We start from the raw sequence: 13980 nt of genomic DNA, 5'->3' as shown, positions 1-13980 counted from the left end.
TAAAAATTTGTTCTGCACGGGAGCTTCTCTTTCGAAAACCACCCTGATATTCTCCCAGTTGTTTGTCTACAATATCTACCAATCTGTTCAGGAGAATTTTTGATAATATTTTGTATGCCACTGGCAGAAGTGACACTCCTCTCTAATTATTGACATTTTGTTTGTCTCCTTTTTTATGTAGCGGGTGGATTAGTGGTCTTCTTCATTCAGCTGGAATCTCTTCAGTTTTCCAAATGTTCTCAAAAAGCAGCTGTCCTCGACTTATAAAATACAAAAAATTACAAAACCGTCGCGAAATTTTAAATTTTTAACCTAGTAATATAATTACCAATTACTACTTGCCCTTTGTACAGGGTGAACATCACTAGAACCGACAAACTGCAAGGACAGATTCCAGACTGCAAATGTTGGAGAATAGGTCCTACGAACATGTGTCCGAAAATGCACCGTTGCCATGGAAGACAGCGCTGATGAAAGGAAGTTCCTCACGTGCCTTGTATTCCATATGTGTTGCAGGCTGTGTGATTAATGCAGCATCCTATAAGCAGCAGAATGGTCCGATATTCGTGTCGGGAACAAGCCGAGATAGTTTTTGTGTACGGCCAATCGGATGGAAGCGGTCGAGGGACCGATACACCGAAACAAGTTCCCTCACAGACAGCAACCACATCCCACAGCATTTCAAGCCCATTTTGGGCGTTTGTGTGATCATGGGTGCTTCCAGAGAGACGAACGTGCAGAGAGGTGGCAGACTGTGCGTACACTAGATCTGGGGGACAGGGTTCTACAGGATATTGTGACGAACCCTAGTACAAGCACCAGGCAAGTGGCCCGCCAACATGATGCAAGCCAAAGTACAGTTATGTGTATCCCACATAACAATCCATGTTGCGATGTGTGAACTCGTGCATTGCATCATATGGAGGCCACTTTGAACATAAGTTGTGACGTGGATACGAAGCAGCTCTGTAACGTATTCCAGGACGATTTGCTGTCGTTGAATGCAGATCGTCCAATACCGTACACGTGTTCATAGGATCTTTTTTCCTCCTTTTCCAGACAGAAATCCATCCCTGCAGTCTGTCAGTTTTATTAATGTTCACCCCGTATAATGATATCAATTTGTGATAGTCGTAAAATGTACTACTAGTGTAATATGGCGCTAGGTGCGTATATGTACACCAAATGTCAATCAGATTTTTAAAAAAATATGGATAATTGCATCTGGAAATGACAACTTCTCTGAAACATGTAGATAATGACTAATGAACTGACAATATTACATGCTAATGTCAGTGATTTATTCAACCGTTTTTAATCATTTTTCCATGATGAAAAATGGTAAGTTGAAACGCAACTGCGATTTATATTCCTATTTAAAGTAGCACGCGTTTGACAGCAGTCGGGATGGATTGGTGGTGGTGGTGGTTAGTGTTTAACGTCCCGTCGACAACGAGGTCATTAGAGACGGAGCGCAAGCTCGGGTTAGGGAAGGATTGGGAAGGAAATCGCCCGTGCCCTTTCAAAGGAACCATCCCGGCATTTGCATGAAACGATTTAGGGAAATCTCGGAAAACCTAAATCAGGATCGCCGGAGACGGGATTGAACCGTCGTCCTCCCGAACGCGAATCCAGTGTGCTAACCACTGCGCCACCTCGCTCGGTCGGGATGGAGTGCTCCCACCAGTAACGCAGCAATGGTAGGCTGGCACTGCCGGTTCCCACTGCTTCACCACGCACACTTTGCAAAGCACTGTGCCAAGCTGTTCTCAAGAAGGACATTTTTGAACGCGAAAAGTTCGTGAATTTCAAGAAAAAACATAACTCCTGTCTTAGTAAAATTTAAAAACAAAATTTTGAATATATCGAGACGCTATTATGATCTATGGCATGTTGTTGTTGTTGTGGTCTTCAGTCCTGAGACTGGTTTGATGCAGCTTTCCATGCTACTCTATCCTGTGCAAGCTTCTTCATATCCCAGTACTTACTGCATCATATGGAGGCCACTTTGAACATAAGTTGTGACGTGGATACGAAGCAGCTCTGTAACGTATTCCAGGACGATTTGCTGTCGTTGAATGCAGATCGTCCAATACCGTACACGTGTTCATAGGATCTTTTCTCCTCCTTTTCCAGACAGAAATCCATCCCTGCAGTCTGTCAGTTTTATTAATGTTCACCCCGTATAATGATATCAATTTGTGATAGTCGTAAAATGTACTACTAGTGTAATATGGCGCTAGGTGCGTATATGTACACCAAATGTCAATCAGATTTTTAAAAAAATATGGATAATTGCATCTGGAAATGACAACTTCTCTGAAACATGTAGATAATGACTAATGAACTGACAATATTACATGCTAATGTCAGTGATTTATTCAACCGTTTTTAATCATTTTTCCATGATGAAAAATGGTAAGTTGAAACGCAACTGCGATTTATATTCCTATTTAAAGTAGCACGCGTTTGACAGCAGTCGGGATGGATTGGTGGTGGTGGTGGTTAGTGTTTAACGTCCCGTCGACAACGAGGTCATTAGAGACGGAGCGCAAGCTCGGGTTAGGGAAGGATTGGGAAGGAAATCGCCCGTGCCCTTTCAAAGGAACCATCCCGGCATTTGCATGAAACGATTTAGGGAAATCTCGGAAAACCTAAATCAGGATCGCCGGAGACGGGATTGAACCGTCGTCCTCCCGAACGCGAATCCAGTGTGCTAACCACTGCGCCACCCCGCTCGGTCGGGATGGAGTGCTCCCACCAGTAACGCAGCAATGGTAGGCTGGCACTGCCGGTTCCCACTGCTTCACCACGCACACTTTGCAAAGCACTGTGCCAAGCTGTTCTCAAGAAGGACATTTTTGAACGCGAAAAGTTCGTGAATTTCAAGAAAAAACATAACTCCTGTCTTAGTAAAATTTAAAAACAAAATTTTGAATATATCGAGACGCTATTATGATCTATGGCATGTTGTTGTTGTTGTGGTCTTCAGTCCTGAGACTGGTTTGATGCAGCTTTCCATGCTACTCTATCCTGTGCAAGCTTCTTCATATCCCAGTACTTACTGCAACCTACATGCTTCTGAATCTGCTTAGTGTACTCATCTCTTGGTCTTCCTCCACGATTTTTACCTTCCACGCTGCCCTCCAGTACTAAATTGGTGATCCCTTGATGCCTCAGAACATGTCCTACCAACCGATCCCTTCTTCTAGTCAAGTTGTGCCACAAACTCCTATTCTCCCCAATTCTATTCAATACTTCCTCATTAGTTATGTGATCTACTCATTTAATCTTCAGCATTCTTCTGTAGCACCACATTTCGAGAGCTTCTATTCTCTTCTTGTCTAAACTATTTATCGTCCATGTTTCACTTCCATACATGGCTACACTCCATACAAATACTTTCAGAAACGACTTCCTGACACTTAAATTTATACTCGGTGTTAACAAATTTCTCTTCTTCAGAAACGCTTTCCTTGCCATTGCCAGTATACATTTTATATCCTCTCTACTTCGACCATCATCAGTTATTTTGCTCCCCAAATAGCAAAACTCCTTTACTACTTTAAGTGTCTCATTTCCTAATCTAATTTCCTCAGCATCACACGACTTAATTCGAATACATTCGATTATCCTCGTTTTGCTTTTGTTGATGTTCATCTTATATTCTCCTTTCAAGACACTGTCCATTCCGTTCAACTGCTCTTCCAAGTCCTTTGCTGTCTCTGACAGAATTACAATGTCATCGGCGAACCTCAAAGTTTTTATTTCTTCTCCGTGTATTTTAATACCTACTCCGAATTTTTCTTTTGTTTCCTTCACTGCTTGCTCAATATACAGATTGAATAACATCGGGGAGAGGCTACAACCTTGTCTCACTCCCTTCCCAACCACTGCTTCCCTTTCATGTCCCTCGATTCTTATAACTGCCATCCGATTTCTGTACAAATTGTAAATAGCTTTTCGCTTCCTGTACTTTACCCCAGCCACCTTCAGAATTTGAAAGAGAGTATTCCAGTCAACATTGTCAAAAGCTCTCTCTAAGTCTACAAATGCTAGAAACGTAGGTTAGCCTTCCCATAATCTTTCTTCTAAGATAAGTCGTAGGGTCAGTATTGCCTCACGTGTTCCAACATTTCTACGGAATCCAAACTGATCTTCCCCGACGTCAGCTTCTACCAGTTTTTCCATTCGTCTGTAAAGAATTCGCGTTAGTATTTTGCAGCTGTGACTTATTAAACTCATAGTTCGGTAATTTTCACATCTGTCAACACCTGCTTTCTTTGGGATTGGTATTATTGTATTCTTCTTGAAGTCTGGGGGAATTTCGCCTGTCTCATACATCTTGCTCACCAGATGGTAGAGTTTTGTCAGGGCTGGCCCTCCCAAGGCTGTCAGTAGTTCTAATGGAATGTTGTCTACTCCCGGTGCCTTGTTTCGACTTAGGTCTTTCAGTGCTCTGTCAAACTCATCACGAAGCATCATATCTCCCATTTCATCTTCATCTACATCCTTTTCCATTTCCATAATATTGTCCTCAAGAATATCTCCCCTGTATAGACCCTCCATATACTCCTTCCACCTTTCTGGTTTCCCTTCTTTGCTTAGAACTGGGTTTCCATCTGAGCTCTTGATATTCATGCAAATGGTTCTCTTTTCTCCAAAGGTCTCTTTAATTTTCCTGTAGGCAGTATCTATCTTACCCCTCGTGAGATAAGCCTCTACATCCTTACATTTGTCCTCTAGCCATCCCTGCTTAGCCATTTTGCACTTCCTGTCGATCTCATTTTTGACACGTTTGTATTCCTTTTTCCTGCTTCATTTACTGCATTTTTATATTTTCTCCTTTCATCAATTAAATTCAGTATCTCTTCTGTTACCCAAGGATTTCTACTAGCCCTCGTCTTTTTACCTACTTGATCCTCTGCTGCCTTCACCATTTCATCCCTCAAAGTTACCCATTCTTCTTCTACTGTATTTCTTCCCCCCATTCTTGTTAATTGTTCCCTTATGCTCTCCTTGAAACTCTGTACAACCTCTGGTTCTTTCAGTTTATCCAGGTCCCATCGCCTTAAATTCCCACCTTTTTGCAGTTTCTTTAGTTTTAATCTACAGTTCATAACCAACAGATTGTGGTCAGAGTCCACATCTGTCCCTGGAAATGTCTTACAATTTAAAACCTGGTTCCTAAATCTCTGTCTTACCATTATATAATCTATCTGAAACCTTCTAGTATCTCCAGGGTTCTTCCATGTATACAACCTTCTTTCATGATTCTTCTATGGCATGTATGGATTTCAAAATTTTTAAATGAATTTTGTCGGGGTTAGGGACTTTAAAGCGACTTTCTGTTGTTGCGAATAGCGGTGCACTGTTTCAGCTGCATGCAGACAATACCTGTGACAACATCGTAGCTTCTGACTTTGTACATCAGAAGCCAACAACTGTTTTTTTTTTTTTTTTTTTTTTTTTTTTTTCCTTTCCTCACAAATCCTGGTCTCGACATCACCATGCGAAGCACGTTCCTGGACTATCCAAGCACTTGTCTCTAGTTGATAATGGCCTTACATGAGGTCAAAACAAGAATTGATTTGCCATAAAATAAATCAGTTGCAACCAGAGCTGTCGTGGTTGTGATTAATCTTTGCTCCATTAGATAACTTTTAAATTTCACTGTATTTACTACTTGTTTTGTAATCTTTGTTTTTGTGTGTTTGTCAAACTCCTCAACAAAAGAGCGCCTGCCCTGGCAATAGCTACGTAGCTCTACTCTTAGCTTCACATGTGAGCCATGGCCATGTGTGTCCCCAGGACTGGGTGACGGCCACGGAACTGCGCATCACGCTGGACCGGCTCAACACGTTCGGTGACGAGGTGTTCGGAGATGCGCAGGTGCTACGGTCCTACTTCTACGCCATCTCGGACTTCGCCGTCGGCGCCAGGTACGTTTACAGAAATGAACAGAAAGCGTCTCCAGTTTGTGACCTCCGAATCATAAAATGCTACCAGCCTGTGATTTCACTGCTCGCAATTGCTGCATGGCCCCAAAAGCCTGGCACGCAATAAGTACACTAACTACGTGCTGTCAACTATTCCTGTTTTGTCATAAAATGAAGTCTTCCAAGTCCGCATGTCACAGTTGCTCTTGAGTCTTACGAGCTGTATGGTCGCGGGCGAAGGAACTTTCCGGTTCTTGATGTTCCGTCGAGAGGTGCACTGAACATCTCTGGTGGTGCTCCTGTCGAAGCTGAGTCTTGCAGACTGACGAGCCGGACGTCGGAGAGCGATATAAATATCGTGTAAAGTGGACGTGATCGAGTCTACACGTGATCAGCAGAGACAATATTTGTCAGAGAAAAAACTTAACTATCGATTGTAACCTGTCAAGGATAAAAACTTATCTATCGATTTTCCAGAGCCACTGTCCATATATCATTCAGTTTCATGGCTTCTTTTCTGTTAAAATTATACTATTCTTATATATTTCGATGGCTTCTCTATATAATCGTGGATAATAGTTTGTCATAGTAGATAAAATTTGGTTTCGGAAAACTTCATCACTTCCTGACTGAAGTGCATGCTCTGCTACGACTGATTTTCCCTGTTTTCCCTAGTCGACAAAGACCTTCATGTTCTTTCGGTCTTGAATTCATGTTTCTCTTGGTACACAGTTCCAACGTAGACTCTTACATAAGTATACGGAACTTATACACTCCAATAGCTGCCAGAGGAGGGAGTTTGTCCTTCACAGACCGAAAATGTCCAGCGCAGATCTGGACGTAACATCAGGAACTGAAAAGTTTCTTCGATCACGGCCATACTCCCCGGATGACTCATCAGCAACTATTCCTATTTTAATTGGAAATGGTTATGATTGTGTTTAGCCCTATGAAATGGACAACTCTTTTTTTTTAGTGCTATCACATACACAACGCTACAGTGCAGTGCTTTAAAATGGGGTGCCATTAAAATTCTTATACAATTCATATTTAAATTATACGAAATAAGAACGGTCACCAGTCAATGGGGACACTATTTTCAACTAATTAGTTGCCACTGTTTGACAGGACTTGTTAAAACGTGGTCAGGGATTTTCTCTGCCTCGTGATGACTGGGTGTTGTGTGATGTCCTTAGGTTAGTTAGGTTTAAGTAGTTCTAGGGGACTGATGACCATAGATGTTAAGTCCCATAGTGCTCAGAGCCATTTGAACAATTTTTGAACTTGTTAAAAAAACGTGACGTTAAGGTAATGTCAGATTGTTCAGTGTCCAAGTGCTAAGGGTGACCCACGCTGCCAAAAAATTCGTGACAGTTGAAAAACGCTCAGGCTACAGCAATAAGCGCGGTCAATACAATTCTTAGGGCTACGAAGAAGATGAAAGTTTTCGTAAATGTGCCGGACATTTTTATTGACATGATGGGAATGTAAACATTCAACAGCCTATAATTTAATGCAATGCAGCCAGCTCATGATGAACAAGATATTCGAAACCGGTATTGACAAATTAAGAGTAAAGTGTTTTCAAAAATGTATAAAAACTGCATGTTTGGTAGCTGTTTTAAAAAGTGTTTTAAGAAAGTCGTGTTTACGAACCACTAAGAGCTGCAGATGAAATAAACCATTTTCACTACCAGTTTTGATGCACCAAACTTGACCATTATGTAATCTGTATAGGAACGAACATATAAGATACATTTATAAATAAAATATGTATCACTGCAACGATAAATGGCGAATATACTCACGAAGCTGCTACAACACAACAAATGATACCAAAAAATTTACATCAACATGTATATTATGGCACTTATAACTAAATAAAAAAGTTTTTAAAAATGTACGAAACTGAAACCTAGATACAAAGTACTTCAGTCACGCAATATAACTTTTTAGTTATATAGTTTGATACAAAAATTGAGAAAAGAACATCATTGATGGTGGTATCGAGTCAGACATGTGCATAAACAGAAGATGCGAGGCTGTGCTGAAAAAAAATGCCTTCGAATTTTTTATGTTAAAACTATTAAAGCATTATTAAATAAAACAAACGTTATTAACATTCTGTATCTTTACTCTTCATGTCTACATCTTTACTGCCTTCTGCAGCTAGACGGTTTCGAATTGTTGCTTGTGTAACATAACTATGTCGGTGCGTGAGAACACGGCGTGCTGTAATCGAGTTTCGAATTCTAAGAGCACGTCCAAAGCATAGAGCACAGTCTCTTTCAGTATGAGAATGCCAGATGACACACGAGGGGTGCAAAATGTGCAACGTCTTGGGGTCACTGTCATCGATGATCCTCCGTACAGTCACGACTTGGCCTCATCCCATTTTCACCTGTTCCCAAAACTTGAAGAACACCATCGAGGACTTTACTTTGATAGCGATGAAGCGGTGCAAATAGAAGATGAGGTTGTGACTCCCTCAACAAAGTCAAACATCCTACGGTGACGGCATCAACAAACTGGCTCCTCCTTGGCAGAAATGTGTTGGTAACCAGGGTGACTATATTGAGAAATAAATATGTAGAAATGGAGAATGAATATGTAGAACGTTAATAACGTTTGTTTTATGTAAAAAGCTTTAAAATTTTTCGCATGATAATTTCGGAGGCATTCTGTTTCAGCACCCCCTGGTATCAGATTGTGACAAGAGACATAAATTTCCTTAAGAAATATACGAAATTGTAGAGGCAGAATTAGTAAAAATTGTGTTCAGCGTAAATGAAAACAATACAAAACACATGGTATGGCCAATTCTAAGGCTACAACAACACAAAATCACCTGAAAGTTTATAATAAAAGTTTTAAAGGTTCCGATTTCTCTCACTATCTACGTGTTCTTTTAATCAGTGAAAATAAGTGAGACAATGCATTAGAGAAACGATACAAGCGGGAAATTGAGCCTATTATGTGAACTTAGAGGTATGTTAGATGTCTCTAATAACAATGACAACAAAGTCAAGAGTATTCCACTCCCTTCTACGACCAGTTGTTACGCATGGGTCAGAAATGTGGGCGATGACGAAAGTGTTTGTAAACAATCTAAGGTCATTTTTGAAAGACAAATCCTGTGAGAAATAAGATGCTGGCAGCTTCTACAAGGGAAAGATATAGCAAAATTTATTAAATCTCAGAGAATACGCAGAATAGGACGTAGGGGGAGGACTTTCATTGTTCTTTTGCACACAAAATAACTATGAACGGAAAATTGTGTTCCATCTGAAGAAAGGACTGACCAAGAGCAACGTTGCTGGACAATACGTTGGTTGACCATTCCAAGATAGAGCAGAAAAGCAGAGAACTGACATGTGTAGAGGCAGATATTTGAGGAGCACATGGCCGATCAAGAGCTGTAGCGCCAATGAAAGATAAGGAGTATTCATAGCGGCTGACGTAAACATTGTCTAGTGAGGTGTGTGTTATGACAGTTTCGTGAACATTTTCACCATGTATTATTGCAGTGTTTCGTCATTAGATGTCCAACTGTATCTAATGTGTTCACTTCGTTCCTATATAGGTTACATGATGATGATGACTGGTTGAAAAAAAACCTGGTACTTAATATAGGTTACGCCTCAGAATGCCTCGCCACAAACATAACCTAACAGTTAAATCATTTGGAGAAGAAATAAAGATGAATAATTCGAGAAAGTTAGGGTCCAAGGTATGAAAATGGAATTTCGAAATTAAAAATCAAGAAGTTGTATGAAAAAAAACTGAGATTGTACGAGATAAAATGAGAAAGCACTGGATTACATTTTATGGACATTTGAAAAGAATGAACAACAGAAGACTGGCAAAGAAGAAAAGAATGAACAACAGGAGGCTGACAAAAAATATTCAACATCTTTGATAAATAATTCATGGTTTATAAAAATAGAAGTTAAGAAAGATCCGCAGGATTTGTGAATAACAGACAAAAACATAGAAAATAGGCTCGAATTCGGGGAAAGATACAAAAAGCCAAGGGCTTCGAGTTGAAAACGCAAAAGAAGAGATGAGGGACAGGGACAGATGACAGAAGAGAACAACAGAGAGCAAGAATTAAGAAGTGGTGAGAAGCCAAAAAAAGGAATATTTTGTCATAAATCAGCGGCTTCACGTGACCCTGAGCCCCCTAAATTCGAATAATAATAATAATAATAATAATAAAGATTCATTTTACTAGCAGCTCTTCGTGTTTTTCAAACATTTGTTGTTGTTGTCGTCTTCAGTCCTGAGACTGGTTTGATGCAGCTCTCCGTGCTACTCTATCCTGTGCAAGCTTCTTCATCTCCCAGTACTTATTGCAACCTACATCCTTCTGAATCTGCTTAGTGTACTCATCTCTTGGTCTCCCTCTACGATTTTTACCCTCCACGCTGCCCTCCAGTACTAAATTGGTGATCCCTTGATGCCTCAGAACATGTCCTACCAACCGATCCCTTCTTCTATTCAAGTTGTGCGACAAACTCTTCTCCCCCATTCTATTCAATACCTCCTCATTAGTTATCTTCAAATGTTTACGAGCTGCGGGCCACAAGGTACAGTTACTGTTTGTTTTGAACACCTGGTAGACTGGTGTCGCCATCGTAGCTGGGCCCAGTCGGTGCAAGCCACTAAGAGGTACGTGCGGGTGCTTGTCGTGCAGGTGCAAGTGCAACGGGCACGCGAGCGAGTGCATCTCCGTGACGGACCTGTCCGGGCAGCCGGTGCGCGTGTGCCGCTGCGAGCACAACACGGCGGGGCCCGACTGCAACGAGTGCCTGCCCTTCTACAACGACGCGCCCTGGGGCCGCGCCTCCGCCACCGACGCCCACGAGTGCAGAGGTCAGTGGCGCCGCGTACCGCACTGCGTCTCCAGCTAGCCGCTACACACTGTATCACTGGCCAGACGCTTTGTGTCTCTCACAAAGGCCTTCATTTGTCGCGAACAACGTACTGAACTTCTCCACTAACGTTTTCTACATCCGCCACCTATAACTGTCTCCCGACACATAAATGCACGACGAAAGACGTGTATAGGATTCTTATAAATTAAAGGAATTCATAGTTCTGTAGAGGCTATAATTTTGTACTACTTTTTAAAAAACAAGTTGCGTTTAATTTTAATTTTAATAATGAACAGCCTCAGTTGCACCGTTTACCTAGAAATTTACGTAGGCTTCAGTCGGGATAACGCAACCTTCTTCAGAATAATAGTATCGTCAAGCTGAGGCTGTTCATTATTAAAATTAAAATTAATATTAATGCAGTTGCTGACAGGGCCGCGAAATGTTGAAGATATTATAGTTGCGTTTGACTGTAAAAGTTATTTATTCGCACTATTGCAGTTTCGCACGTAAGACCATTATCAATTGGCATAGTGAAAAACGTAAAAAATAAAGAACACAGTGTATATAGAGAATGGCACTAACGTTTTGCCATGCATACAGCAGTTATATCAAAAAATGCCATTTTTTACACTGTTATTTAATACATATCAAAATCTAAAAATGTCATTGTCGTATCTGAGCATAAAAATAGATAACGTCGGTACTATTACGCCACACCAGAACAAATGAATTTCCTATACCATTCCTAATGTCATATGACTGTATCATAATACAGAATGCAAAAATATAAAAATGATAGTAACGTAAGTTCCTTGAGAACGCCAGGCAAAATAGTAACAGTTTTTATGAAATTTACACGGCTCTAACTAAAAAACGTGAACTCTTAGTACGATGAAAATTGCAGAACAATAGCAGTGAACCCTGCTGAATGGTCGGATATACACTTCATCAAATTTGTTCACATGTTGAATTTATTGCAATATTTTGTGAAGATCAGTACATTAAATTTTTATACGCCGATCCACACGTCGAATATATGCATTGAATAACAATCTTACTTAGATGTTTGACATTTTAAGTACACATTAACACGATGTCTTTTATGGAATTGAAGGCTATACACACAGCTGGTTTGAATCATACTTAATGAACAGAAAGCAAAAAGTTGTGCTCAATAGCACAAATAATGTTGGGAGGGTGGTAAGTTCTAGTGAATGGGGAGTAATCGCAAAGGGAGTCCCACGGGGTTAAATTTTAGGTCCTCTGCTGTTCCTTATTCATGTGAATGACCTCCCACTTTACGTTAAGCAAGCGGAATTAGTACTTTTTGCAGATGACACGAGTGTTATATAAATCCCATTCCAGGAAAAGCAGCTAAAGGTATTGTTAAGGATGTCTTTCAAAGAATTATTGCCGCGTGGGATTAGCCGAGCGGTCTTAGGTGCTGCAGTCATGGACTGTGCGGCTGGTCCCGGCGGAGGTTCGAGCCCTCCCTCGGGCATGGGTGTGTGTTTGTCCATAGGATAATTAAGGTTAAGTAGTGTGTAAGCTTAGGGACTGATGACCTTAGCAGTTAAGTCCCATAAGATTTCACACACATTTGAACATTTGAAAGAATTATTAAGTGGTTCTCAGAAAATGGACTCTCCCTTAATTTGGAAAAAGCTCATTATATCCAGTTCTGTACACCGAATAGAGTCATACCGACAATTGATGTAGCATATGAACAGGGCTCAGTTAACAGGGTAGATTTCTCCAAATTTTTGGGTGTTCAGATTGATGACAACTTGAACAACAAGAAGCACATTATTGAGCTTCTCAAACAACTAAGTTCAGCTTCTTTCGCTCTTCGTATAATCGCTAGTGTTGGTAATATACAGATCAGCCTCCTAACGTACTTTGCATATTTCCACTCAATCATGTCTTATGGATAGTTTTCTGGGGTAACTCACCACTTAGACATAAAGTATAGATTGCACAAAATAGAGCAGTGAGAATAATTAGTGGTGTTCACCCAAGGACGTCATGTAGGCACCTTTTCAAGGAGTTAGGTATTTTAACTGCACCATCAGAGTACATATATTCGCTAATTAAATTGGTTACAAATAATCGGTCTCAATTCGCGAAGAACAGTGATGTTCATACGAACAACACTAGAGGGAAAAATGACCTTGCCTATCCGTTATTGAAGTTGTCAGTTCCTCCAAAAGGAGTACATTATTCAGCAACCAAAATCTTTGATCACTTGCTCAACAACATAAAGCGTCTGACAAGTTTTAAATCTAGCTTAAAATCATTTCTTTTGGACAACTCCTTCTACTCCATGGACGAGTTTCTGTTTCAGAAATGGTAAAAAAATTGTACCTATAAATGTAGTTACATGTGTAGAACTAAAAATTTCGGTAATAATAATATTATATCTATTCATATATATATATATATATATAATCTTGTAATCTGTATTGTTCCACATCATATCGATAAAATAATTGGGAAAATAATCTACGAAACATGACATAACTAAAACTAAACCAAATAGTAGACTAAAGCTTATCATTTCTGCCACAAGTTTTTATTCTAGAAATATTTGCATATGATAATTAAAATAAAGGCTACTTTTTTTATAAATAATCAGTACGCATTTTCCTTCTGTCGATAGTCCATTAGCGTCTATAGTCCACTTTCCTCCAAATAGTACCCTGACACATCCTAAAAAATTTCATACTGCGAGCTCATATATATCTCTTGCGAATAAAGTAAACATGTCAGAAAATATAGTTCTCGGGAAATTCAAATCAAGTTATATTTGATCTATGACTCACCTCTGGTGTTCCTAATACACTCCAGTTGCATAACCATCTTGGTTTACATGTTTCTCATCTGTTCTCTTCCTTTTTTTCTTGCTCCTTGTATTCAGCCGTATTTAGTTGCGTCAAGGAATATGCATATAATAAGGAACCACCTTCTGGCGATCTCATGCAATCGATTTCCAACAGTGACCGTTTCATATTAAACCCATCATATATTCCTAACAACTCACATATGCTAACTGCCCCACATTAAAACAATTTACAGGCGTAACAACTTTCGAGACTGACAAAATAGCAGCAACTCAGTTTACAAAAAAGTTTATAAGGAAAACAACCAAAGATAGGCAAGGG

General features: G+C 40.1%; 1 protein-coding gene across 1 annotated transcript in view; it reads left to right on the top strand.

The window, feature by feature from the left end:
• Positions 1 to 13980, top strand: part of LOC124613962 (laminin subunit gamma-1) — a 1180138-nt gene that overhangs the window by 634904 nt on the left and 531254 nt on the right. Inside the window, exons 5-6 of the mRNA XM_047142745.1 lie at positions 5812 to 5942; positions 10636 to 10814. Coding sequence (XP_046998701.1) covers positions 5812 to 5942; positions 10636 to 10814 — 310 coding nt within the window. The remainder of the gene's footprint in view (positions 1 to 5811; positions 5943 to 10635; positions 10815 to 13980) is intronic.

This window comes from Schistocerca americana, chromosome 4 (assembly GCF_021461395.2).
Source record: "Schistocerca americana isolate TAMUIC-IGC-003095 chromosome 4, iqSchAmer2.1, whole genome shotgun sequence".
Lineage (NCBI taxonomy): Eukaryota > Metazoa > Arthropoda > Insecta > Orthoptera > Acrididae > Schistocerca > Schistocerca americana.
This window is presented reverse-complemented; position numbering and strand designations above follow the sequence as displayed.